Source organism: Filicampus tigris, chromosome 12 (genome assembly GCF_054856515.1).
Source record: "Filicampus tigris isolate MCC_2025a chromosome 12, RoL_Ftig_1.0, whole genome shotgun sequence".
Taxonomy (NCBI): Eukaryota; Metazoa; Chordata; class Actinopteri; order Syngnathiformes; family Syngnathidae; genus Filicampus; species Filicampus tigris.
Window position 1 is genome coordinate 13,489,684 of NC_141228.1, and position 23,561 is coordinate 13,513,244.

Below are 23,561 nucleotides of genomic sequence, written 5' to 3' on the forward strand. Positions count from 1 at the left end.
TTAGTACACAAATCATGCAAGGTTGTATGATTTCAGTTAAATTTCATTGTTTAATTCTAAGCCTTAATGCATTCACAGACCGGAGGGAAATGTGGCTCTTCGACTGTCGTGCGTCTCCCATTAAACTCACTTGTCTTTGTCTTCCACATCCGCCCACCCAGTTCATTTTCTTTTTCCATTAAAAGTGCTTTTTCAGTCTTCCACCCCTTATGCATCTCTTCTGAGCCATTATCTCACTGTCTCTTTGTCTCCCACCATTTCTTTCTATATTACTCTGGCTGCGTTTCAGCCTTCCCCGCACTCGTCGGAGGCCGGCGAGTCTGTCATCCGCCCAGCCCTGGCTTCCTCCGAGTTAAATAGGCCGAATAAATAGATTACAAGCAGTAGGTAAGAGTGAAGCAAAGGAAAAAGACAATCTGAATTTGTTGCGGATAAAGAATGGCGAAGGCAGTCAAAGAAAGCCGGCGGAGTCAAAGTAATGCTGCATTTGCCTGAGGGGGAAAAGGCTGAAAAGTAGCTCTCGCAACAGATGTGCGGGGCAGTAAAGTGTAATTGAAATGCCAGCAGCAATGGTCTTATCTCCCTGCAACAGGAGCCTGCTGCCAGTCTCAACATCAGTTAGATGTCATTTTAGCTAGGTCTGAATCAGCCTGCCACAATCCGCAATCCTCGTTCCTCTGATGCTCGGCGGGAGGAAAAGGGGAGGGATGGCGGGGAGGAACGGCGAGGAGGGTGGCGAACCTGTAATAGGATTTCAGTAGCACCCAGTTAACTTTCACCACCTAGACTTGCTTGGTAATTTGATATGCCCCATCAATAACATTCATTTACCTCCGTGCGGTATTACCGTCGTCATTCATTTGACTTTCATAAAAACAGATTTGCATATTCCACTCTCCACATTTCTGCCGTCGTGAGCCGGGAAATGTTGGTCCACAAGAGATGAGCTAAAAGATTCAGTCGTCAGAGCCACAGTGGAGAACCGTGTTGTTCTTCCAGATTAGCCCCTGCCTTGTTTGGGATTTTGTATTTATTTATTTATTTATTTATTTATTTATTTGTGCAACATGGGATGAGCTGCAGGACATTAAAGCAGCCTGATATCCAAACTGTAATGCGGATCGCTTGTGAGGCGTCTTGTGATGGTTTGCGCCTTTCGAAGATTAAGTACGATTACGAAGTACGACAAAAACACGGTGTATTGAAAAACCTACACTGAAGCCTCCAACTGTGAATATAATCCATTCCATGTCGATGGTTTTAATAAAAAAATAAATACATCACTAAATCACGTAATGATACTTTTCGTTACTGCACAGGCAGTGTTACAATCTTAACTGTCATTAAAGTATCAATAGAAATTTACGGTTGTACAGGACGTCCTCAGTTTATTGACCTTGTTATGCAATGAACGAGTTAGCACAAGAATAATTTGCTCCACATGCGTCACTTGTGCCAAGAAGGCATACTTAGTTTGCTTAATTTGTTTTTTTCATTAACAAATATGAAATCAACATGTTGTTGCTTTCTTAAAATGTAATGTTCAATATTTTGTGTCGATCCACTTAAACTGATTAATCATCAACTTTATATACTGTAAAAAAAACAAAACAACTAACGACACAGAAGTAATATTTTCTTAAATAACACAGAATAAGGTCACTCAATGTGAAATTATTGAAACTTATCTTATTATATCATGATTATGCACGGCCAGTACTAGGCAGTACTGGCAGCGCCATATTCGCCGTGTTACGATGGCATAATTAAACATTTTCATTTTTGGGAGCAATTTTGGGGCTTTTTGTCTAAATTCCTACTTTGCTCTTGTAAAAACGTCACATTATTTTCATACAGTTCAGCCAAAGGGTTAAGGAATGATTGTAAATACATATTCTATTTATTGATATAGTTGGCATAAGAATTGTTGCATAATTGTTAACGTTCCTAAAATATTGGCCAAAGCCATTTTTTTCAGAAAGCATGAAAAACTGAACTAAATACTGATTACTTTTATTCATGAATAATTTCATTTCATGGGCAGAATTGAATGATACGTTTTGCTTAGGATGTGGTCAGCATCCTGAGGAAATGGTTTAGGCCCCAAAAATGTTTTGGGGTAAAAATATGATCATTATTTTCAGAGGGTGTCTATATGGGCAATCGGAAAACGACCCAAGATCCTGACAGTTCTTCATGTGATTGATGTTCCTTCTAGCCACAAACTGCACTGAGTTGTCTTCCTTGTTTTTCTTACAGAGGGTCATTTTCAACGTGGTCAACTTCTCCAAGACCAAGAGCCTCTACAGAGATGGCATGTCTCCGGTTGTAAAATCCACCAGCAGGCCAAGATGGTAAGTGACAAATGACCACATTGACACCAGCTGCCTTTAGAAAAACATGTTCATTCTTAAACACCTTTCAGAACTCTACCCAGCAAAATACGCATTCCTTAACACTGCGTTAGTCCTCGTACAACCTAAGCGATAACTTCAAATTCAAGAGCGTTAACACACATTAGCATGTGATCCATCGGTTGCCAGTATGATGGCTGTCTGATGTAATATGGATGACTGATGGAAGCAGAAAAGCGTGTGTGGGGGTGTGTGTGGATGCGGCGTCTGCCAAGCAGGCTGGTGTATTCAGCGGGGCGAGGCGGGAGAACACAGTAGTGTGATGAAGTGTTGCCGTCCAAGAGGAGCCCTGACATCTGTCACCGCTTGATGGAGGGCATCCGCAGAAACACCAGGCATCTGCCACCCATGAGCCGTACACGCCTGCCTAGCCTAGCACCCCGAGCCGGCCGTCCCGCGGCACGCCGGTCGCAGGCTAATGGACGGAAACGATGGGCTCGATAGCGTAGACAGGACAGATGAACTGCTGTCTGTGGTACAGCACGAGCGACATGATGCACCTCAGCCCTCCTGCATTGCTTTTTTCTCTATTCTGAAGCTAGAAGTGCAAACAATACCACAATGTCAGTTTAGCGTTTAATATGGTCCAAAAGTTAATCCAAAAGTTTTATATTTATGGGTGTAACATACTTTATGATATCTCTGAGTGATTAATACACTTGCTCAACCACAGGTGGCAAAAGTACTCACACTCTGTACTTCAGTAAAAGTGCAATACGTGTATGATTCAAAATAAACTCTGAAATGTACCTAAATACAAAAGTAACAAGTAAAAATGCATTCTGTAGAAAAAAAAGTCATGTTACTTGCCACAATGTTGCAGTTTGTCAGTTTGTATTTTTTTAATTATTTTTTTTTAATGCTGTCCCTATTTTTGTGACCAAGCCTTCACCACTAATCATTTTTGGAGCCGACAACATGAAAACATTCTTTTAAATAAGGCTATGGAAGAGAACTATCTTGCTTCTCTGAATCTCTTGACATCATGGATAACACTGGTCAACAGTAAATGTTCATCAGAGATGGCTTTTTGTGTCTGTAAGTGTATTTTTGACGCTGATTTAAAAAAAGTATTTACTTTTTATCTAGTACTTCATGATTTTTAGATATTTTCATTTTTTGTTGTTTGAAGTTTGACCTTTAAGAGCTTGTGCAAATGCCATGCGTTGTAATTTATAGCTAGGACGTTTCATAAAAAAAAAATACCCCTGTTGCTGAACCTAACTTTTTATCCATAAGTATTACTAAATATGTTACGATATTAGATATTATATTATTGTTATTATTATTAGTAGTAGTAGTAGTAGTATGAAAACCTGATGTGAACACAGAGAAACAAGGGCAGATTTAAAATCACTCCAAAAAAACAAATCTAGAACATTTTACTCGTATCTCTAATTAAAATAACCTGTAAAAATGTGTTGCCCGTTGTAATAGTCAATGTTTCACGTTCCTCCATGTGGTTTTTTTTCCGCCTTATAAATCCCCAAAATTTCAGCCAAACAAGACCTCAACCGCGTTGACTTAACGTCATTTACATCTTTTTTATATTATCATCTGCAGAGGTTGAAAAAAGTAAGGACCCATTTGACAATGTAAATTAGAAAGTACATATATATGTTTTTCAATGCATATGGAATAACAATAACAAATAGTCAGAAAAAAATAAAGTGCAGGTTCCTGTAAAATCTACTACAATAACATGTTTTACTTTGTTACTTCTCACCACTACTCAGCTCATTGAAATTCACTACGCGCAGCTAAGTTATAACTCTTCTTCAAATATCAGCAATAAATCATAGAATGAAGAGTATTTCTGGAATCACCGCACTTACAAAGTGACCAATCAGCTGGTTCTGTCATTGCTCTGCTCCTTGCAGCTTATGGGAGGAATACTATGCATAATATGTATTACCTTGTCACTTCAGGTTATTCAGCATCATTATCTGTCGCTTGAAGCCTTTGGACAAACCTGAAGTTGGATAGAGCTTTATCGCTCTCAGAAGCATCTGCTGAATTGAGCTTTTGTTGATGCTGAGTTCCAGTGGAACTCTCCGGAGAGACTTTCCCTGGCTTTGCGTGAACACCTGCTACATAAGCACAGTGTTGTCATCATCAGGCCTTCACCAGCGTGCTTTGTCAAGAACAGAACTAGTTTTGAGAAACTTGCCACAAATGGCATGAATTGTACTGCATGTTTGAGCTGTGTGACAGCCATAAAGACTCTCAAACTGGCGAATTAGGGACAAAAAACAAAAACTTTTTTGCCTGCCGGCAATTGGTTTTACTAAATTTTGCTGGTCCATCATTCGTCAGCGGCCAAGGTACCCGTCCGTCATTGGTAAGTCCGTCATTTTTTGTAACAAACTGAATTGTAATCGTCGTCCGTCACTCAGTACCCCCCAAAAACGGCATAAAAACAGGCGTCCGCCAGTGACGGACTAATGGTCCGATGCGCTTAGTGAAGACACTGATGAAAACCCGCTTCTGTCATTTGTCAGTCCATCATTTTTAAAAGGTGACCCGTCAATCGTCAGCAAAACGGACTGGTCCGTCAGTCTGACGGAACCCACCTCTGCAATTCGGAAACGCTGTTCCAATGTCAATTGGCAAGCCATTTACAAAAACTTTAAAACCTAAGATGTCAAATGCTGATGGCCCCATCATACATGAAACAAAATACTGATCTTTAGAACTCCCTGTAATGCTTAATACATTTCTTTCTATGGCTCTTCAGTTCAGCGACCTAAATTATTTTCCCGTGTTTCAATCAACTTTCAACAAATCTTAATCTGCTTCAAACAATGTCATCTGTAAAAAATGTTTGCATTTGTAAAATGTGTCTTCTGTGTGTCCTCACAATGTGGTCAAGATGCATTCAACGCTGCCACCTCTTTGACTTTCCATGAACTGGACAAAGCCCAGAAAGCCCCTAAAGTAGTAATCGTGTTTTGACAGTTGCAGATATGAAAAAAAAAAAAAAAAGAAAGTGCAGCGAGCGATACCCACCTGATCCGAATTCACACAAGACAGGATAAAGACGCTACAGAAGGAAGCAGTGATAAGGGGAAAAAAAATGGAGCACTGCTGACAGGGAACTCAACAGAGAAGGTGAACAGAAAGTAGAAGAAAGTAATATTACTCAGGCAGGTAGACAGGCATCAGGTGAACCAAAAAAGATCATTCCGCCATCCCCTCCTCCATCCCTCCCATCTTTATCTATCAAAAAAAAAAAAAAAACATATCAGTACAGGCCCGAGAGGTGAAGTCTTTATCTCCTCGCACAGGTGCCTTGTGTCCCGGGGCCCCTGCAACGATGGCACCCTCAGGCTACAGAGCTTGGCTGACTTTGGCTAAAATGGGGCATCTCGGGGAGGGACAAATGACAGATTAAAGTCCCGCAGGGCCTTTACAGCTACACATGGAAGAATCTATCCCATATTCTTTCATCCACACCTTTCTCGACCGATACTTCACTCCGTGACTCCTGTGGCCACTTTTGGTCCTGGAGACATCAGGGCAACTGTGACGGTAGGATCTGGGATTAAATTCAGTTTTGTCACTGGTGGGTTGCTTTGAAATGCGGGGCAGATTAATTTTTATTCTAGGTGCATTCAACCAGCTAAAGTCTTAACAATCACAGTTTGTAGAATGGACACTAGTAGAATGGACACTTTAATTTGTATACTGTAATGAACTAACATATTGGCAATGTTTTTCCTTCATGTCTTGTTAAAAAGAATGTATCCTAACAAACAATTAACACTCCGTTCACTGCCAGAACTGGTCTTCAAAGGAAGCAATCCCTCTTTAGACATTGTAATCTTTGTGAAAATTCTGTTTTGCCGTGCTGCCCATTTTTCTAAACTCCAAGATACTCCAGTTAGGAGGCGATCAGTAGCATTTTGGACTAACTGGAGACACTTGAGTAAGGACTGGCTGACTCCAAAATAAAGTGCATTCCGGTTATCCAGCCGAGATGTAACAAAATCATGGATTACGGTTTATAATTGCTCTTGTGAAAAGAGATTCTTTACTTTAGAAAAATTGATATAGCAGCACCAGTTTGCCACTTTAATTTAAAATCACTGTCCAATTTAAAACCCAAATTCAAGATTGCTGAAATGATTATTGCTGAACACAATGAATGAACACAATTCAACTAGCACTTCACATCATCATTTTTTCAATTCATATTTTTGTTTGCAGTTTGCATTGCTTTATTTTTTTGTACAACATCAAATTAGTGAGAACAGGTTTAAAAGGTAAAACATTTCCCCATTTGAAAGGCTTGTAAACACTGGAGGTGAATTTCAAACTGAATGATGACAAACTTGATCGCCACCAGGTAATGTGATTGTTGACGTCTGTCAGATCTGTTCGGTGCTGGACAGCGGAGTGACAAACACACACACATACACGTGCATGCATATCGTAAATACCAAAAGACAGGCCAGTAAGAGAGGTACAAGGACGGAAACGAGAAACAAAACACACAAGGGAAACACTTGGTCAAGGTGTCAACATGAAAGACAGGGGCTGTCATCACAAATGAAACAAGCTTCGGTTTGAATTCCCTTTTTTGTACCTTGTAAACTGTCACACCTGTCTAAGATGAACACTATACAATGACCCAGTGTCTAAAACCTCAATATCATACTATATCCTGGCACTTATTATATCTATGAAATACTGGCAATTTTCACATTTCATTTAATGAACATTTCACTTTTCCCTCACTTTCAGTAGGTGTGAAGCTAAAAATGGCTTCAGCGCTAACTGAGCTAGCAGATGAACAGTTAGAGTTGGAGGGCTGGGTTGCCAAATAGATTGAAGCAGCCAAACTGGATCAAGGGTAAAAAGCTCACCCCCCGTTTTTTTGTTGTTGTTTCACAGGTAGGCAACCAAAAAGCAGGAGTGCTTCTAAGAGCTTCACTTGGAGTCAGTCAGCGATACAGTCAGTCAGTCCGTCATTCGGTCCCTCTGTCAGGCCAATTTTGCTTTCCTACCAAAAGTATTCCTGTAAGCGTGTGATGCAACAGCCGGGTGAAATTCTATTTGGAGCTGTCTACCTCTCCATCGGGGTGCGTGTTTGCAGTAATTGTTCTGTCAATCAGCGCAGCTCTGGCCTGCTGCTTCCCTTGCCACTTGTTAAGCCTTGGCAGAGGCTTGAGGGGCGAGGAAGGTGATGCCGGGTGAGAGAACCAGAAAGAATACTCCCACGCTGTTGTTTGAATTGTCCTTCTTGGAGACAGCTGAGACCAATATGACCAACGTTGTATTTCTGTATTGTCTTTCAAGGAACCCTGAGACAATTTTTGGACTTTTGGACTTGTCCATGTTGTTTAGCTGCCTGAGACTTGTTTGGAAAAGAGAATATCAATCCATGCCTTGTTGGGATGCCTGATCATTCTCACCATCAGTGACTCCAATGAGAACATGTCTTTACATTATTATGTTTCGATTAAACAAACAGAAAATATTTTTGGGGACTAAATCCAGCTTTAAACAAAAGATACATTCAGTTTGTATCACACTAAAGTGTATTTTATAAACGTTTTATGATCTTGATGTCGGTCACATGTTTTTTTTCCTCCAAAATGCCACTTTAATTACTGAATCAAAATACAATGTTATCATATTCTGCGATCACCACGCTTTCTACCTTCACCAACTATGGCCCTTGAAAAAGCCCCTACCTGCGTCTTCTCTTTTAAAGTGTCTCGACGTCTGTCTGGTTCAACTAAAATTGACAAAAGGGGTTCGTGTAGGCGAACCATTCTGGCGCTGGAATGTAACATGATTTGTTACAATAACTTCTGGCTGGTTTAATTAACATGCACGGTAGGTATACTGTATTAATTATCCCCAAAGGAACATCTATTACTTGGACCATAGCATAAACTTGTCCTACAAGTTTAAATCTACGCTAGTTGTCACTGGTGCTATTAGCCATTTATCGGGCTGATGTAGCTACACCTCCGTCCTCCTACGGAACCGCTGCGCTCGCTCATCCGGGTGTGAATGTAGTTAGTGTGTGACAGTGTTGGGGCGGCGGGTCCTCTTCTTGAGATAGAGCACAGCTTCCTGCCGGCGTTCTCCTCCCCTCCCCTATCCTGCCACAGAGCCACTCACACAATTAACCATGTGGCATGCCTTTTAATAATAGACATTTTAATTGTGGGCAAATGAAGAGTGATGTAAAATACCTAATAGCTTGTGCTAATTAATAGGGGAATTGAGCGCTTGTTAATTAAGGGCAAACAGGACAGGGACCGACTCGGCTAATTTGAGCATGAAAACCGAGACTAACGATTCATTTCCAAACAGATTCGCTTCATAAACACATCAAGTGACCCATTTAGCTGCTCGGGAACATTTGCAGCCGACTCCGGTAGCCTTTGCTTCCGCAAACGCAACCTCTGACCTGAAGCACAGGCTCGGTTGCAGCACGCACAGCAGACGCAGCCACAATAAAACACACCTTGACTCTTCTGTAATAACAAAACATTACTGGCAATGTGTGTCTCTTTAGTACAAACCAATTTATTTTCGGTGTATTTTTAGTAATTAATAAATCCCCTCAGTAGTATTTGAATTCAATTGGATCCAATAATTCTTGATATTAAAATTGTTCATTATCACTTATTTCCCTCTTTCCACATCACTCTTTCCCAGGTGTTTCGTAAGTGAATGTGTTGTTACATGTGAGGAGCAGCAAAACAAAACTATAAACATGTGCACAGACTATTCCCTGAAGACACTTTTGAAGGATGTTAAAGTAATGCCCTCATTCGTACCCTCCATTCAGATCTGCTTTGAAATCACAGCATGTTGTGTTCAGTGCAAGTAGTCAAGTCAAGACCAAACATTACAGTTCTGTTTTGTTTTAATGTAAAGACTCTCTGTACTACTCATGTGTTACATATTAAATGTTCTTTTAGTCATTGTTATGGTAATACTAGTGTGGCTCAAACAGCTGGAGACAAATACCTTGTGCGTTTTTACATACTTGGCCAATAAAAATGATTCTGATTCTGCAAAAAAAAGAAAACATACAGTAGTTACATACACGGAATCAATTTCGCATCAAAGTATTTTCCAGTCGACTCCAACATAACGAACCAATTCTAGAATATAACTGAATCTTTAGAAGAATAGCACCATTCATATGTCTTGTTCAATGTGGCACTGTAACATCCACAATACAATACAATATTTCAGCACTATTATCAATGTCTACTATCTGTAAAGACTTGAAAGGGGATCACAAAGCTTGACTTTTTTTTTAGATGAATGACTCTCCATTTCAGTTGTGTTGTTGTTTTTTATTTTATTTTTTTATTTTACCTGAGCCATTATTCTTCAGTGTCGGATGAATTGGAGGGGGCGTCTCTAAGAAAAAAGTAAGGAGAATGAGGAAAATGGAGACGTGTTAATCTTAACAATCAACAGCTCCCTTGTTCACAGAAACTCATTAGTAGGCTTCCAGAGGAAGTGACAGAGGATTATATGGGAGACATAATGGGACAAAATGTAACAAATAGATTAATAATCTCCTGGATGAGCATCGGGATGGTTTTGCGTTAGCTCGTGTGTGTGCCTGCGATGAACAGCATTGTGTAAAACGGAATAAAGGTGGTGGTGATGGGATGTTGCGACAGTGACAAGTTCCAGCTCTCCATTCAGCCCCCAAATGACTTACCTGGACAGTTTTATGTTTGCCTGGAGGAGAATTAAAAAGGCACTTCATTTCCCCTTTACAGGCCGGGTACGCATGTCAGCGCAGTCCTCCCTGAAAGCGCTCTAATCGAAATGCTTTTGTCGGGGGAGATTTGGTAGATTGCAGCAGGCAGAGCTACAAATTGGTTGTGTCATCTTATAATGAACTAGGTGAGGCGTTGCAGTTTTCTCTGCAGCCAACAGTCCCCTGATTACTGTACTGTTAGGCAGCGGCTGCTTTTAGTATTGTAGTCCAAAGACCTCATGATCACCTCCCTGATTCCACAACCCGATCCCGTGTGCTTAATAAAATGCTTTGTGGCTATAAAGCCAGTGTGTCCCAGGACACATTTCTCAGCCTGGAAAACACAGATTCTGTACATTACTTCCTTTGCTCTGTGTAGGATTTACATATGGTTAGCGTTGCTGCCTGCGGTCCAGAATAACCATAGACGGTTTTCAGGTCTGATGCTAGGTTATAGGCTGCTGAAGCTTATTGCTCGCACGAAGCACAATGTCTAGCTGACCCCACGACTCCAATTTATGGCTTATTGGTGTCTTCGCGATTCCACAAAGCCATGCTGTCAGGCGTTTATGGGACGTATTAGGACACTCGGTGGTTCTGATATCTATACGTTCTCGCCAGCTTTGGAGTGGGATGTTCACAGGAATTCAACAACAGGTCCAACTACTATGAATCCAATACACACTGTATTAAACATTTCCCCACCCTGGTCAGACCATCAGGGTTGGTACAGAGAGAGAGTCAATCATTGGCATTCATGAAGCCAGTTTTTAATCAATTAACCTAGCATACATGGTTTTGGACAATGACAGTTACTCAAAATACCCTGAATGAATCTAGTGAGCACATGAGGCAAAGGATCCCATGGACCTCCATGGAGATATGCACCAAACAGTTTGGGCTCCTCAGGAGCACTAGTCAGGTTTTATGTCCCCAAACAAAGTCTGTAAAACCAAGTCCTCAGAGATACTACTATGCAAATGACGCTCCCCATAGTTTGATGAGTGATTCATACATATCAACATACTGTTGATACCAACTCTGCCTGATGCTACCTAGCCAAAGCAATACCATACGGGTGGCGTAAAACCACGGCTTTGGCGTTATACACACATGGACAAAATTGTTGGTACCCCTCTGCTAATGAACGAAAAATATTAAAATGAGCTAAAATGATTCTAATCTCTAATGACAACTCTCTCCGTTGCTTCATCTGGTCCATGTTCAGTGTGGTACATACAATGTCACCAAACAGCACAGTGACATCTTGTGACCATGGAAATAGAACGACGGATTGCTTATAAGTCTGAAGACACCTTAGCATCACAATAATTTGATGACACACTGGTTGAACATGTCCCTATGGTCGGATTATTGTCTGTATTTTTCGAAGGGTACCATCATTTTAGTCCAGGCATTATTATTATTTTACTTTTATTAACAAGGGATACCAACAATTCTGTCCACGTGTGAAACTTTTGAAAAAAAATAAAATAAATAAACATAATTTATTTCGATCATGCACATATATGTGTACAGTATAAAATAGTAGTTTAATCAACAAATATGATAAAATAAACCCACACGCTTACTCTGTTGCTTTACCTGAGCTCTGAATGCTGCAGTATTACACTACACAGTTTCCACTTTTCTGTCGTGGTGTGTTTTCTTGCTGCCCTCACTCTCCTCGTGTTTTTGTGTCCCTATGGCCACATGCTGATAAGTAATACAGGGGACCCTTGTTCTCTGTTATTTCATTACAACCAATGTATGTGTTTTTGGCCATGGTACTATTTTGAAGTTAAGAATTGAAGTTTGCATACTGAGAAGTGTAAAACCGGCATTTGCTTATCTTAACTTGGGTGGCGGGTGAGGGGCTGTAGGTGAATATGATAACTACTAAATTTGCTCTCCACTCATCACCATTATGCTGGTATTGTGTTATAATGGCTTTCTGTAACCTTTGTAAATTCAGAGGTATGCTATGACAAATTGCTTCACATTCCTCTGCTGATTTAAATCATCTAAGTGCCTGCTGCTGAATTCTCCATGTGCAACTGGAAAATGGCCATTTTGTAAATCTCTTGCTTCAATGTCCACAAAACAAAACGAGATAAAAGCTATAAAAGCTTAAGCCGACAGCTCAGACCGCAGTGCTCCAGCTAAAACACTTTTCCTCCCAGCTGTGTATGTGTGTGCATACCGTATGTGTGTGTGTGTGTGTGTGTGTGTGCGTGCCTGGGAGGCCTTGATTGTGTGCATGACACGTGCACATGACTTTCAGTGCGAATGCGTGCATCTGTTTGTTCTCACTTGTGTTTGTGTTTGTCAGCATGTTTGTTGACGACACTGTAGGACACCGGGGTGGGATTGCTCTGAATATGAGGAAACAGCTCATCTGAATATAGATGGGTCCCATCTGGAGGCGGTTGGCTTCGGCCCTTCATAATTTCGTAAGCCGCGAAGCATCTGGGGCCTGCTAATGAAACTAAAGGCACAGGAAGGGCCCTGGGCTACTGCGGGCGGACCCTGGCTGCCAGGGAGGGGGGTCGAACGCGCGCTAGAACGAATAGAGGCAAACATGGGCCTCGAGGAAAGCGTGTGTTGAGAATATCACAGGTTTTAAGGAGATCTGGATGGCTCCTTGGAGAGAGCAGGCAAGAAAGCCAAGTAGGCCATTAGAAAACTGAGCCATAAAACAAAGAAAGTGGTGTCTTTATTGTGGCCCATTAAGCGTGATGTTCATGCATAGATGGCTGTACTATATGCCATGGTAATGAGCATCATAATGATGGTGCTGCATAGAATAATGCAATGAAAAAGAAAAGCAAAACACCCCGGTTTGGTAGGATCATAAAGCATCTGCCATGTTAGGGTAGTTTTAGACACGCATGGATTATTCTTTGCCTCGTCTACAATTTAAAGTTCGGTTTGAGACAACAGTGTAACAATTTAGTTTGATTGTAGTCAGTCACAAGTGACTGCAAAATATATAATTGTGCAGTTTTTTTTTTTTAACCCACTGTAGAACTTATACACTGTTGTGCTTGTTTGCCAAATTTTGTTGAGGTTCCTTAATGTGACTTAATGCCCAGCTGTGAAGGTTGGGCACCACTGAAGAAAACTAAACAAAAATGAAAAAAAAAAAATAACAATGAAAATACATAAAAATGTCATGATAATTGTAAGCTATAACTTTCCTTGGAAACACGTTTACTTAAATTATTTAATTGTATACAGCATCAGAATCTTACTTTTGATATGTGGGTAAAGCCAAAGTCAGATAGGATACTTTACTCAAGTATTGATTTCAGGTAATTATACACGACTGAAAAAAATGCATAGCAAAACAGATTGAAATCATCTGTACTGAGCTATAGAAAAAAGTGTGACTCTAAACCTAAAAACATACAACACTGTGTGATTACTAAAACATTGACTGTGCTTATCAGCATGATTGCTTTGTTTTTGTTCTTTGTTCAATGAAGTTAAGTAATTGGACCAGCTTTTCCTTTCTACCATGTGTCAGCGGCATGGAAGCCAGTGTTTTGCAATTATTAGGAAACTCCTGCTCACATTATTCCAACGGTTGAGACAGTTTGATTGTGCTGCCTTCTTACAGGATAAGGGTGGCATGTACAAACTGTGCTAGCCTCACAGTGGAGCTCTGTCAACCTTGTGCTATTAGGGGAGAAATCATTTTTTTCTTAAATCTGTGAATTTCCACCAAATTGTAGCAGCATAAAATGACGATTCTTGGTGTATTGATTTTTTTTTTTTTTTTTCCTTCCCCTTCACCCACGCACACCTCATTTCTCACCTTGCTCTCGCTGCATGAACACAATAAAAGTGTTGGGATTTTCATCTTCCAAGAGGGTTGAGTGAAGGAAAATGTTTGATTTCCTTCCACCATATTGTCAGTTTTATCCATGCCGTGTTTAATGGCACTCGGTCCACCCCGAGCTCGGGACTTTATGTTTTTACTCGTAAAGTTCCCACCGCTTGCTTCATAGCCTCTTGCCTTCCGTGCAATAATGTGGACGACCCTGAGCGATGCACTGTCCACAGTGGCTGTTGCTTGTGCTTTGCAGAGGGAATGGGAAGCCATAGGCCCTTTTTTCTTAAACTTTATTATTATAGCTCCTTTATTCCTCCCTCCACCTGATTTCCCAGTGGAAATGAAATGAAAAAGCAATTGGCTCTTCTTTTTATTACTGTCATCTTTGTTTGCTGGTCCATAGAGTGAGATTGCCAGATCTCTCCGAGTTACACTTTTACCCCCACCCGATTGAAATCACTGGAAAGGGGTGAAAATAAACAATGACGGTAAAATAACAATCAGCATAATAGAAAAAAAAAAAAAGCTGTCAAAATGAGCGTGCATTAAAATAACATCATGTAAACACCCACCAGTTGTGCATGATGGGATGAGTCAGTCTGACTGATGGGGGTCTTTTCTATGTGCCAATAATAAGACGGCACAGGAGGGAGGGACGAGAGATGAAGAAGAGGAAGATGGGTGGAAGGCAAGAAAGGAAAATTGAGAGGCAAAACTGTGGAGGTCAAAGGATGGAGAAGGAGCGGGAAAGCGGTCTCCCCTGTGGTTCTCCACGGCCCCACAGAGGTTTTGCTGATGGCGGATCAAGCTCCTCAATGCAGAGTGCCTCAAATCATTTATTCATTGCCTTCATTAAGATGGAATTACAAGGCTACCCCAGGACCCGCAGGTCACTCGCTGTTCCCAATGACAGGCTCTGACAAGTGTTTGTGGCTGCTTATATTGTGGCTTTTATGGAACGACTAGAAATTGCTATTTTCCTTCAAAATTAAGTTTGAATGCTGAGGCATGGAGCTGATTGGATCCTTTTGCATGTTTTATACTGCACTGTACCTACAGTAATTGATGACATCACACCTACTTTCATTTTCATTCATATGCTTCTCATTTTTCTCACGTCTCTGATTGGGTGAATGTAACTTGGCGGAACTTTCAACATGATCTGTTTGTTGTCTTCATTAAGGATGTGTTACAATTAAATGAATAACTCATATTGTAAATAGTATTATTATTTACGGAAATGAAATTATTTTTGGACTTCTTTCATCATCAATCTCAAATGTGACGGCTATTAAATTTGTGACTGAATGATCCAGGATGCTTAGGTGGAACGTCCAGTGACAAAATGTGTAGAAAATTATTTTGACGTGATAATGCTGAAAATAACCTGTTGGTTGTCAATAAATAACATCTATATATATATATTTTAGGTAATATTTTCTGAGAAAAGTAAAATTTTAAAATTATTTATTATAAAAAAAATATTTTTCACGTCAATCACTCAGTCATTCGTGATTGAATGATCGAGGATGTGGAGGCGGAACTTCCGCCTACATGTGCGATGACTTTCCGCCTTACGCTGCAGAGCGGACAACTAGTTTTTTTGTTTATTACAATGCCTTGTGTCACGGGCGAACTAGGTTTAAACCCAAATGCATGACTCAAACACAGCAAAGTTCAAATAATCAATTGTTTTTTTTTTTATGTGTATGCAAAAATGTATTGCTAATGCAAATTGTTCATAACCTGAAGTTGCAGTTTCAGTTCCAGTTTGGCTGTGATTGGTTAATTCTGGCCACGGACACAATCCAATTTTCAAGAGGGTGTGCAATCACTTTATCTCAGTTGTTTGCCTTTCCTTCCCTCATGATATTTTTTTTCAATTGAATCGTACAGATTTGAGGTCTCATTTAATGAAAGTTGTTTTGAAATGATTTACTGTTTCCTGGTGTATTTTTTTATATTGCAAAAAGATTGCATGTTATCAGGGGTGTGTAGACTTTTTATATCCACTGTACAGCTGCATGAGCAGAAGCAGGTACTACGATGCGTCTTTTGTTCGGAGCAAATATATAAGTGACTATCACTGAACAGTCATTGATAGATAATTTTTCATTGTTTTCATTTGAGTATACAAAAAAAAACATACCCTGTTTTTGTAGCTGTTTGCTGCAGAGGCCTGTTTCTTGCTGCCGTCACTGTCTTTTCTATTCAAATTTGTCTCGTTACAACGGCCAGCAGACACTTGCCAAGGAATAAATACGGGAGGCCTTTGTTCGCCATTACTGTTGTTTGTTCGGGTGTCTCGATCTGACTGATGGTGTGGATTTGGCAGTTTGCTGCTGCACTATTTGGAAGTAAATAACTGATTGGATTGTTAGTAAGCGCTACCATTTTTCAACATGTGCTGACATCATTGTCTTTCTGTCCATGTGCTCAGTCCAGTATTTATTAAATAAAGTTTGTACTGAGAAGTAATAGCTCACGCATCTCAATTGAGCTGCTCATTTTGTACTGACCACATAGGGTAATATTTCAGTGTCTTGATCAAAAGCATGTACTGCATCTCGATTCCCCCCCCCATTTTTTTCTCTAGTTTCTCCCTATCTGAAAAAACAAAAAGTCATTATTTTTCTTTTTCTGAGGGTTTGTCTGATCGGTTGTGAATAGTACGGAAATTACATCATAGTAATCTGACTGGATGCTTGTAAGTGCTTTAAGGCGGAGCCATGCATCATTACCTTTCGTTCTACAGTATGATCTCACAGTAAAATTGCAATACTTTAGTGACAAATGTATTTTTTAACTAAGAAACGTACTGGCCTATTAGTGGCAAATGAGCTGTTTGTTCTTGGTCGCACAGCGGTACTGCTGTTTTTGACACATAACATAATTATTTTATTTTTTTGATGTTCAGCTTGTCTAACCAATTTCAGTCCGGCTCTCTCCTATTTGACGGCATGTAACAAACCTGCACATGAATGCTGTTAAGTGCATTGTTTGAGTCGCACATAATGAACGCCTTGATCTTGAACAACAGGCAGTAACCTTCATTAACAAGCGGTGTCGGCCTCTGCAGTATCTCCCTGCCTATCTCATCTGACTCCAGCGAGCAGACAGCACAACACAACAGCGATTGTCCTCGGGACCTTCACACGTGTAATTATAAACGGGTAGGATAATTAAGGAGGCGAAGAGGAAGACAGATCTTGTCATTTAGCGAACAATGCCGTCCAATCTACTCATGTGTGTTCCACTTCCTCAATTATCAGCTGTCATATCAGCGCAATCAGCCACAAAGCTCCTCGCCCCGTTTGAGGGCCATGAATGTCAACGCGGGGAAAAAAAAAATAAACCTGAGTGATGGCGTTAAGATCAACGGGTTGATGACGTGAATGTGCACGAAGCAGAGAGCAGGATTCATGTCAGTGTTTAATCTCACCCCATGCTAATCAATCAGTGCCGCAGCACTCTATTTGTGCTGGTAATAAGATACTGTATGGAATATGATCGCGTTGAATTCTATTTACTGGCATTGTTCTTTTTTTGTACTTTAGTAAGATAGCAGTACAAGACTTTCCATCTGCTCTCCATCTGCTACAACATTAAGTAGACCATTACGGTACAGAGGTGATCTTTGAAAAGATGATAATGTTTTGATTGATATGTCAGGCAATGTAAAGTTGTTGTAGTTTGCAGTGGCGTGGGTGTAAGCCGCGTCATAAAAGCTGTCAAATATTTTGCATTTCAGGCTTCCCGCAGTTCCTTCAAAAGTCTCAAAGACATCCTTCGGTCTGAAATCAAGGCCCTCATTGATAGTAAAAAATCTTAAATCAATCTTTCAGAAGTCTTTACATTCTTTAAAAAATAATGTATGCTCTGACTCGTGGTAACATCACACAATCACGATAGCGGGGCCAACAAAACGTGGTGTGGTTTTAGTTGGGACTCTTAGGCGCAAATGAATATCATTTATGTATTGTAGTAACTATGGACAACATGTGACATTGGGAACAATGTGAACTTGGTTTTAAATTTAATTTCAAATGCAATTCAAAAGTCTTAGTCTTGAATTTAACTTACCTTGAGTTGTAGGGACCCTGAATTGTATAATGAAGTACCAGTGAGTGAATGTCTCCCGTTTTCTTTCTGAATTCGACCTTAGAAATGAAAGTTGGCCATGTGACTATAAGTCCTTGATTGAACATTGGGGGAGAATAGAAATGTATGTACACACACTACTCACAAAAACCTATTTGGCTTTCAGGTGAAATTTCACAATGAGCCTAAAACCTTTACAAGGGAACTTAATGTGACCTTCTCAAAACTTAGGAATGCACATAACCTAGTGTTTTCATACTTTTTACGCACCTTGCTGTTCTCTAACAAGGAGCTGATTGGCAAAAGTCACATCAGATAATCCATGAATTGACCAGTACATTTCTTGGTTCAATTAAAATTTGCATTTAAGCATTCGTCTTCATCATGATGTCCCCATGAGACCAAGACAGCACCTAACGATACATCAGCAGTATGTCGCCAACAGATGTTCTCAGGGTGAAGCGGACACTGAGTTCAGAGTTTCATAGAGTGGCATCAGTAGGTTCCAAAAAAGATCCCAAGAGACTGGAAGTGTCACAGAAAGGCATAGCAATGGACGGCCATGGAAATTTGTCAGTCGATTCAACACCTGTTGTGAAGTTTTCCGTTCAGCTCCTTGTTAGACAACATCAGGTTGTGCAAAAAGTACTGACGCATTGATCAGCTGGACATTCAAAAGTTAAGGGAAGCAGAGGAGGTCAAATTAAGTTCACCTGTAAAGGTTTGAGTGCATTTAGGGTTTATCTTGAAACTTCATCCAAAAGCCAAAAATCGCTGCAGTAGTGGGTTATTTTATGAAAGAAGATGTCTCTTGTGAACTCCTCTTTCAATGCTAGAGGAATAATGGTGTTGCAGACGAGGTTTGCATGGATGTAACCTCCCATTGCTGATGCAATGTTCTTCTTCTTGACACCACAAACTACTGTAGTTAAGACCAACTCTGCACTCTGGTTGCAAGCAAATGGCACACTCAATTTTGTTTAATTTAATTTGCCTTATTCCATTTCAGACACAATTCATCGACAGTCAGTTCTCTACAATTGACCAAATTCTTAACAATCAATGAAACAGTTATGGTGATCATCCCTACATCAAATTTTCATACAAGTAATGTATATTTTAAGTCTGGCGGTAGGTGTGCTAAGACATGCATAGATCTGAAAATGGAGACGTGAGTCTCTAAAGGCGTGAGGAACTACTAATGCATTGTGCAATAGAATATACACTAATGGAATAATACTGTATTTGATTAAGTGAATCTGTCAAAATTGGAATTTCCTATGTTTTCCTAATGCGGGACTTCTTTTAAATCGCATGTATGAAACACTCCAGCCACTGACTACTCCAGAGGGACTTTGCCTGAAAGACCTCTCTCCATCTTTTCTTAGGTCGTGTCACATCCCCAGGGTTCCCACTGCACCGATAGTGGAGACCATTATAACACGTCTAAGTGGGGGAACAAATCAGCCCTGCTTCAAAACGTGAAGAGCTTTTTAGAGAGAATGTGTGTACTGGTGGGACAGGAAACCATCATCCCGGAACTCATTTGGAATAGCAGATTAATGGACTCAAAGAGTCATCCGATGTCAAAACACTCACAAAAAGGCTTATAACGCAAGTAGATTTGACACTGTAAGTAATTATAATGGCAGCAACGTTGATCACGGTGGTCTTGATAATGATCATGCACAGAAATGTGTAAACAAATAAATAAAACATCTAATATTAACCAGTCACTCTTTGAAAGCTGATCAACTTGTCATTCTCTTTCCATTTGCTTTTTCTTTTCACACCACGATGCGGGATGATACACACATACCGACTACGGTACGAATTTGAGCATCTTCCCTCTCTTACAATCAAAGGCAGCAAACCTTGATTCTCGGCTGTCTCTGAAAGATTATACTGCGCAATTATTTTGAATCCATGTGTGTGTGTGGACAAAACCAAGTTGGGTCAAGCCACGGACATTAATAGATACAACACAAATGAGTGTTTGTATAATAAATTATAGAGAACAGTTTGCACTTGCAAGTGTAGTTACCAGAGAAGCTAACAGTTACCCTAGCTTCTTCAAGGCTGTTTAAATGAGACATTTCTGCTTTGCAGAGAAGACGTGCGATTGTCCGTGGTAAAAATCTGAATACACTGTGTACACCAAAAATTAATTTGCCACCTAAAACGACATAAAGGAACCGGAATCGAATCGCCCAAATTCAAACGATGCCTAACCTTAATCTTCGGTGACATCGCTTGTGGTTGTGGTTCACACTGAAGTTGTGTAACTAAAGCCCACCACACACCAGCCCATGTGACCAAGCTTGACTGTAGTGATATCACAAAAGAAATGACACCGACTATTCACCTGCACACCAAATGATTGAGCACCGCACATCCACACCAATGCAATGTAACATCAAAATGACAACATGGTATGGGTTTTGAGGTTATTGTGTTAGTTTGTATTAAACCACAAAAACATGGTGTGATTGTTAAGAAAGAAATGCTTAGCCACAAATAGGATGTAGTTAAAGAGTGTGTATATCTTTATTTACCATATTTTCTGTGTTTTTAATTGAACACCATTCACTGGGGATTTCAATGTTTAATCCTAGCAAAAACAGTGGCTGACGGTGGGCCATGAAAACAAGTGGCTGATTCCCGCACCATGCACTTCAGTAGATTTCAGCCACGACAGTCTACGTTACTCAAATTCTCATTCCGTTTGACCTCATTGGCATTTGACTTTTAAGGTTCCACTTTATTGAATTCCCACGTACAGTCGTTTTCTTTCGTTAATGCCCCTAACTTGAGACCGATTTTTTTCTTGGGCTTGAGGACCTTGCACCAGTTTAGCGGAGTTGTCATCGATAACTTTCACCTCATTCCAATGCATGCAGATTGGGTTTCAAGGCACCTCTCCAGTGGTTTTGAATGTTTAAAACCACTGTCAGTCTGGTGAATATGAGCATATATTTTTGTTTATATGAAGTCTTCACTCACTTTGGCAACATCCCAGCTTTCCTGGCCAGAGCAGCAGCTGGCAGACAGAGATTGCCCACTCATCAATCCACTTTATCACCAGGGTTCTCCAGGGTTCAAGGGGGGCTGTCAAAGACCAAGTGGAGGAGTCTCCTCGAGAGGCAAAACTTGGCGAATGAGCTGTGCTCGTTTGAGTGAAGCCCACAGATCTGTCTTACAAAGGCTTAAATAAAGAACGAGAGCTAATGTGTTTGGCAGTAAAATGTGCTCTTCTGTATTTTTTTTAAGGGCATTTGGGATTCCTTGGCTGGGCAAGGTGCCCCCTCTGCTAGAAAAACACTGTTTGGAAATTGCAGCTGACAAGCACAAACACAACACGCTGACTGGCTTGCTCGCAAAGAGCAGCCCTCAATCCTCCCTAAATTATTAAGCAGTGGAAAATACTGTCTGTCACCCTGTTCAACTGTTTTTTTTTTTTAGACAAGCCAGCTGTCTTGTTTTTGATCATTTAGATTGCTTTGTTTGCTGAAGAGGAGCCCTCATTGAGCACACCATTTGGGAATGTTGCACGTTATTGATGAGTGGCTTTGCCTTTTTCGTTTAGCTAATTTCTTGTTTGCAATGCCTGACAGCATGTCATGAGTCCTGCTATTGATTCAGAGCGTTCCTTTTGCCTTTCATTTCCATTGTTGTTTTTTATTCAAATCCCTAATTTACATTTGAAGGAATAATTACCCAGAAGTGTGAGACTCAAGTGACATGGCTTGACTAAAGTGGCCAATTTTAGGACGTGGCTAAATCTTATGAAAAAGTCGATTTGACTTGGACTTGAAACACATCAAACCTTTGAAGCCATTGAAAATAGGCATTCAACTCTTACTGTTTCCTATTCAGTCTGACTGTTACACGCTGGCTTTTCAGTTGTTGTTCACACAGTCATTGGGTGGTCTGACCGTTAAACTGCAGTATATTCAGCACTGCTTGTGGGGGTGGCATTTTTTGGGGGGTGAGTCTGGTTGAGAGTATGTATATATAGACAGATAGATAAATAGATAGATGGATAGACAGATACCGATATGTATAGATAGCGGCCTCCAAACATTTCTTACTGTTATCTTTTGTCTTAGTTTTTCCCATTCTTTGTGCAGTCTGTTAAAGTTCTTGAATGCTTGCATGGTTTCTTTCACCCATGGCAAATTTTGTCTTTTTCCAAGTATTTTTTATGGGCTTTGGATCAGGACTGCCAGTTTAAAATATTAAACTTTTTCATCCTCATCCTTTTTTTATGTGCTTTAATGCATGGTTTTGATTTTTGTCTTCTCTAAAAATGTGATTTTTGACTGAAACCTAACTGTCTTACAGTAGGCAGAATAGTTCACTCTTCAGGAGCCAAAAGTGCCCTACATCATGATGAATCCTCCACTCTCCTTTAACTGCAGTTTTTTTTTTTTTTAAATCCTCATAGGCTTTATTATGTTGCTATAAACAAAGCATCATGGCAATATGATACTGAGAATATTTGAACCAATCAGTAGTGCTGCCATATTGATTGACATGAAACTGTCCAACAATTGTATTGTTATTGTAATATATTTTCCCTCCAAGAGTATTTAATACTACCTTCAACCCTTCTCTCCTGTGTTATTTGCACTTGTATATTGGCCATTTAGTGGGCGTAACCACAGTTTCTTCTGCCCACCGTGACTTCACGCACATACAAAAATGACTTGGCTTCAGAATCAGAGTGTCCGTCCCCACCCGTCTCTCCATGTGACACACTCCCTCCCACCATTGTCCTACTTAGCCATCGACTGCAAAATCACTTTTCTTCACCTTGCTCCCTCTGTGTCCTGCTAATACACATTAGCAGCCAGCAGCCATATGTAATGGGACTACACCCTCTCCTGCTGCTATAATGGCTTCTCTGACACTTCTCCCATTAAATGTGGTCAGGCAGCATTGCACAGGAGCCCTGTGCACACTCTAAATATATTGTTATATAACTAACATAAACAAGCCTGCCGTTCTCACCAACTTTGGGAATAATGCTGGACTATTTTTGGTTCGCTGTACCTGTTTTGTCTTCCTGGTTTTCTTATGACTTCCATTCCGCCTGAGGCCTTACATTTTATTTTACTGCCACAATAAGGACCACATAGCGGCATTATGAAGCTCATCGGATTACATGTGACTAAGTGGACATGTCGGCTATATCTAATGGGCCTGTTCATAATCTTCTACATCGCTGCAGCCCCACCACATACAACACGTAGATAGCATCAACTCTTCTTTCCTCCGTGTGTGGCCAAACCCATCCCGAGCTGCCCATAATGCGGTCATCAGCGGCATCCTTCGCTGCATAACAGTTGCCGATCCCTCGCGATAAGTGACACCTTCATTTAATTAAAACGCTCCTGTGTCACCGTCGTTAGGGGTCATTTTGAAAGATGTAAAATTAAAGCAGGTAATTAAGTCTAGC

At 40.4% G+C, this 23,561-nt stretch overlaps 1 protein-coding gene across 2 annotated transcripts in view; it reads left to right on the forward strand.

Annotated features, from left to right (window-relative positions):
* The window catches only part of agbl4 (AGBL carboxypeptidase 4), a 285,763-nt gene that overhangs the window by 106,945 nt on the left and 155,257 nt on the right, over positions 1 to 23,561 (forward strand). For both annotated transcript variants that reach the window (XM_086046755.1, XM_086046757.1), the window contains one exon: positions 2,260 to 2,354. In XM_086046755.1, coding sequence (XP_085902881.1) covers positions 2,260 to 2,354 — 95 coding nt within the window. The remainder of the gene's footprint in view (positions 1 to 2,259; positions 2,355 to 23,561) is intronic.